This window comes from Dermochelys coriacea, chromosome 1 (assembly GCF_009764565.3).
Source record: "Dermochelys coriacea isolate rDerCor1 chromosome 1, rDerCor1.pri.v4, whole genome shotgun sequence".
Classification (NCBI taxonomy): domain Eukaryota; kingdom Metazoa; phylum Chordata; order Testudines; family Dermochelyidae; genus Dermochelys; species Dermochelys coriacea.
In genome coordinates this window covers 251,338,670-251,344,539 of record NC_050068.2, presented here as the reverse complement: position 1 = coordinate 251,344,539, position 5,870 = coordinate 251,338,670, and the positions used below count along the sequence as shown (strand labels likewise).

At 35.1% G+C, this 5,870-nt stretch overlaps 1 protein-coding gene across 4 annotated transcripts in view; it reads right to left on the bottom strand.

Annotated features, from left to right (window-relative positions):
• The window catches only part of MYBPC1 (myosin binding protein C1), a 218,305-nt gene that overhangs the window by 70,294 nt on the left and 142,141 nt on the right, over positions 1 to 5,870 (bottom strand). For 3 of the 4 annotated variants that reach the window (XM_043518991.1, XM_043518995.1, XM_043518998.1), the window contains 2 exons: positions 2,293 to 2,331; positions 908 to 943 (listed from right to left, as the gene is read on the bottom strand). The exons of the other annotated variant lie outside the window; for it this stretch is intronic. In XM_043518991.1, coding sequence (XP_043374926.1) covers positions 908 to 943; positions 2,293 to 2,331 — 75 coding nt within the window. The remainder of the gene's footprint in view (positions 1 to 907; positions 944 to 2,292; positions 2,332 to 5,870) is intronic. 4 annotated transcript variants of the gene reach the window in all.

The following is a 5,870-nucleotide window of genomic DNA, read 5'->3' as shown; positions in this document are numbered from 1 at the left end:
CTGTTGTAAAAGATCACACTAGATGTCAGCAGGGTTTTTACACTGTATAAAGGATTATTACAGAAGGAATCATACTGGCTGGTGAAAGTTAACATTGCACAGATATGTAATATTAACTACATTGGCCACTGCTCATTAGCCAACTGTGGAAAAAGGTAACCAAATGTTTTTGTTTTATTAAAGGCTATAACACATTTCAGGAGGTACAGAAATATTAAATAACTCCACTTCTAGGATGGTTAAAAGAACTAGGCTTTTAGCCTTATCTCTTAATGCACTCCATGTATGCAGTATCCAGTTCTACTGCATATGTAATTGTGTTGTTGCTCATATGTAAACACACATACACATGCACATAAACACACAAATGTATAGGGAGAGATGTATCTATCTATATGCTGTATATATAGTATACTGGTACACATACAAAAACACAACATAAATACAAATGGAAAAGGGTCACTAGTGAAAATTCTTCAAATGGCAGTGTCTGGTACTGGAATTTTTAGTGTGAAACCAGCTACAATCCTAATAAACCACAATGTGATTCTGAAAAAAAAGTTATAAAACATTTCTTTATGCAAGAAGATCACATAAAGTCATCATGTGTTTGGTTTTTATTAAAAAGATTCACAGATTTCGGCTATTCCAGGTAACTAACTGGGGTTGAAGTCCCATCTGCACATTTCACTTAAGAGAGATGTATATTTCTAAATTTCCAAGTAGATTTTCCCAAGTAACCCCTTTTCTTTGACATTTAAAACCAACTGAAAAAAGTTAAGATTTAATGGCATATGAATGACTGTAATATAAAATAAAGGTAAATTAGAGCCAAGAAATAATTAATTAATAATAATTGCACTATGTTAGAGTTGGAATGTTTATTTTTTTTTCCAGGAGGTCTCACCTGAATCTTTTCTCTCCACTGACTGAGTACTCCCATCTGAAAGGAAAGAGTAACCTGGATGATCCCAGTTTAGAGGTCACAGTGTAATTGACCTTAGAGTTTACTGGTTCTTTAAAAAAGTTGACTGTACACAAGTAGAAGAGGTAGAACAGAAATTTAGGAGCATAATCATGTGGAGATGTCTCAATACAGGAATATGAAAAGTGTATAACTGAGTCTAAACCTCGATTATCTTTCTTCTGTTTCTGTATTCAACACAGCAAGACGCATCTCTGTGCAAGGCTTCCTTTCCAAAGGCTCACACTTTAGCAGGATGCAACAAAACCAATACTTTCCTCAAAATTCTGGGTAGTTCAAGATAATAGAGGACATTTCAGTCCATTATTCATCCTAAAAGACAGTATCTCGAAGTTTAACAATATAATGACTCAGATTGAAAAAAAAAATCCAGAGAAATAATGGAAAAGAAATTTTGAGGGTTCTTTTTAGAAGTGGTTAAAATAATAGTTTTCTTTTTAGAATTAAGGGCCAGATCCTCAGCTGGTACAAATCAGTGTAACTCCCCTGATTTCAGCTGAAGATCTGGCCCCCGTAATATTTCATTTTCAGGGGGTTTGTGTAAAAGTTGATAATTTCTTAAGGGAATTAAAATAATTCACAGCATTTCTTACTTTAACAAGTTGACGTGCATCATCTGGCATTCCATCATTGTGTTTCATTAAGGGTTTGCACTCCTTTTAAAACAAATTAACATAAAACAGGGTTGGAAAGCATGTGTGTGGGCAGGATGAGGTTTCAGCAACACCCCAAAGTTGGTGGCACTAGGACCTTATGCAGCATCTGTTACCAATGCTTTTCATTCAGTGGTTGTGGTTTGAAGGCCTTTTACTTGTCAGCTGACTGGCGGTCAGCACTGAAAAATTCAAGCCACCTGACTTCTGTTTGACTGGTAGAGCAATGGCATCAGTAAACAGCCCAAGTAAGGTGACATTGAACCAGGTGGAGATAACTAGTTTTAAATCATAAGGATTTAGTTTAATTATAATCTGAAATTTGGGTTCAAGTTTAACCTCAAAAATGCAGTCTGTATTCATCCATATGAATGCATACAGAGCCTGACTTTCAGAGCAGCTGAACATTTCACCTGCTATGAAATAGTGATGTCTCACTTAAGTCCTTAAAAGAAGATACAAGTGGGATTTCAGTGCTGTAAAAGCCTTGTACTGGCCCACTGCATGGGGAGGTTAATTTTACCTAAAGTATCTAAAGAAGTTTCTGTGTTGATGGAAATTATGCTTAAGTGCAAACTGCAGAATCAGGACCTATTTTTTTCTAGTCTAGCTTTTTCTAAGGAGGAAGGGAAAAAGCACTGTAATAATCCTAACCTGCTTGTGAAGCATTAACTGAAGCGGTGTCATCTTCATCTGTAAAAAGAAATATAAATAAAAATACCATACAAGGAAAAAGAGTGCACTGTAGATTATCCTTTTTAGTACAAACAAACGAAAATGTGAAACCTGCAAAAAAAAAAAAAGGGGGGGGGGGAGGAATCATGATAGTTGGAAACACTTGTAATGGAAACTTCAAACTGATGAATAAAGCATTGAGTAATTCAGTAGCTGAAATGGTAAACCTTAATGCTCCAGGCAAGTAAAATAAATAAATAAAATAATGGGATGTGAACTGTGATCTATTATTAAAATATGGATTTATATGAGAGTTTTTTTAAGTGATTCTGTTTGTTAGAGATGTAATCCACAGTGAATACAAAAGAACAAAAAATGAAATCAAGGTCAACCACATATCTGACCTTCTGAAGAGGATGTTGATTCGCTGACGTTCGTGTCTGCAAGTAAAATGCGTACCACATATACATTCAACGTAACTAAACCATTTCAGACACGCAAGACATACCACAGTTTAATAAACCACCACTATACACACACTCCTGCATTAGAAGATTAATCCAAAATGAAGGGATTAAGCAACTCAGTTTTTTTCCATATACGGTAACACTTCAAGTACTGAATCATTATCAGTTCACTTGGTTTTCATTTAATAAACACTAAATAATGGCCCCACTCTTTGGTATAAATACTTCTTTTCCTAAGAATTATAATCTATTTTAGCAATTGTACTGTTATTTTAAAATGTTAATTTATATACTATGCCATGAATAAATAATTAATAATAAAACCTGGAAAAGTATGAAAGTGCCATTAAAATATTGATATTAAGGGCTAGTGACAATATTCATGATTGTGAGGAGACCCTAGTTGCAAGATAAAAGGCACTTTCTACAACAGTACAGTATTTTTCATTAGCTAATAACTGTATTTGAATTTTAGTTGTTGAATAGAACACACACACAGCTCAGTCTCTGGTGAAAATAGACGATACATATTAGTGTTTTAAATGGGTTTTAGTAGAAAAATAATTTTTACCTGTGTACTTGTTGAGAGGCTATAACTAGATATAATTATGGCTTCAAGATATACAGACATATAGTAGACCCTCAGAGTTATAAACACCAGAGTTATGAACTGACCAATCAACCACACACCTCATTTGGAACTGTAAGTACACAATCAGGCAGCAGGAGAGACCAAAAAAAAAAAAATACAGTACAGTACTATTTTAAATAAACTACTAAAAAAAGAAAAGCAGCATTTTTCATCTGTACAGTAAAGTTGCAAAGCTGTATTAAGTCAATGTTCATTTGTAAACTTTTGAAAGAACCACTATAATGTTTAGTTCAGAGTTAACGAACATTTGAGAGTTACAAACAACCTCCATTCCCGAGGGGTTTATAACTCTGAGGTTCTACTGTACCCCATACATGTTAAATAAAATGTACATCTTTAACTTTATAAACTTTATTTTATTTAACTTTATAAAGTTAAATACAATTTGCATCTTTTTCTAAATTGGCCTAATATAACAATCTGTTTCCTCCTCTTCAGAAACTATTATAAATGGTTTTATGGTAACTAACAGCTCATGTAACTACATAGCATGGCACTTAAACGAAAGTAGATAGATGGGACTTCTCTGTTATCGGGAAATATTGAAACAGTCTCATTTGATTTTGTAAAGAAATTCACTAAACTAACAGAGCTACAGAAAGCAAATGATGCTATATATTTCCCAATAAAACACTGATAACTTGGATGAAAGATTGCTGAAGTAATTAATATAACTCTTCCACAAAACAGATAATACAGGATCAACAGCAGAACAACTTCAAACATTACAAAGTGGGGAATGAACATGAAAGGTAATAAATATTGCCTTCAGATTCAGTTTCTGACCAGTATTCACATGAGAAAATGTGACCAGCTTAACTTTGACCCACAAGTCATACTCATGCATACATATTCTTTCAATGGGACACATACATTAGCAATGCCTATTTAAATATATAATCCTTGATCTTCTACAGCTAGACTGTACCTTTAGGCAGAGTCCTTTGTAATGAGGTGGTCTGTAGCTGTGCAGCTCCTGGAGGAGCCCCAGAGGGCTTAGAATTGGTTCTGGGGTAAATAATTTGTTACAAGATGCATGGAAGTTGCTCAGAGGTGGGTGAGTGTGGCCTTACTCTTTCCCCCTTACATCCTGTGCACACAACAGAGGGTCTTCCACAATCTGCCCCTTAATTCTTAAGGTTTTTTTAAAATGGTAATATTGCAGTTCTGTATTTTACTGAAAAATTGTAATTATTACTTTAGCAACCTTAATGTTAAGTTAATAAAGGTTTCTATGTTAGTATTTTCTTCTTTTTTAAAAGAAGAAATACCACATAGGGAGCCCTGAAAGTTTTAAAATTGGATAGGCACAGATAATTTTATGTGCATACGTATTACATTTTCTATGATGCTGGGTTCCACATGGCTTCCACAGTATGCCGATGGGATAGCAGAAAAGCTGTGCAGCTCCCAAGATGTACAGGAGGGGAGTCTCATTACAGATCTAAGAACCCCCATTCTGTACACCTTAGGAGGTGTGCTTCTGGAGAAGGTGTATCCACTGAGCTATATTGGAGCACCTACCCTGCTTCTGCGGCACCTAGACCTCTACTGGGGAGCCACATCCTCTCTAACAACCTATTTTCATCTGTGCCTATCTGAAACTAGGAGTGTTTTCTTGTGTAAAATTTGTACATTAGCTCATGACATCTAATCTTTTCTATATTAATTTTCATGACAAATAAATATATCTCTCATAAAGTAGACCTATATTATGTAGAGATATAGATAGATATTAGCCGATTTGAGATTTTGTTTAGGTCTACATCTCTAGAAAGTTTGAACTGTTACAATTTAATAATTTCTAAACAAGAATGCTTCACAAAAACAACGCTAAACTGATTTTTTTTTAAAAGTCATTCAGTCTCCTAACTACTGAAGGAATTCATATCAGACTTCCCCCAAAATTCAACCTACACATACAGTGTTTTTAGTTCTGTTCAGTATAGTCTCATGTCTAACAAACAAATGTATGCTCTACTTTAACTGAAAACTGAACGCTATTTTAAATCTGGAATCACTATTGCCACTTTTGTAAAACAGCAGAAAAGGTTAATTGAATAGAGAGCAGATACAAAACAGCACAGTTAAAATACATGATACTTTTGTTAATTGTGGGCATGGAAACACTTGACTTCTGAGTTGTGCAGGAAGTTTGGTAATATAACCAAATGATTTAGATATTTGCTGCTACAGATTAAGCAAGTGAAGAATAGGTGCAGACAACTGCAGCGGCACAGGAGCTAGCAAACAGAGCTCTAAACAGGGGAGTTTGAGTGGGAGTTTGTAAGGGGAGTTTGTGTTGTGGTGCTTGTTTGGGGTTTGCTTTTGTTGTGGGTGGTGGTGTTTTGGTGTGGTTTGTGTTTCCCAGATTAACAGGATTTAGGTGGGAAGGCGATGACAGATACAGAGGCAGCTGTGGGAGTGACTCCTGTAGT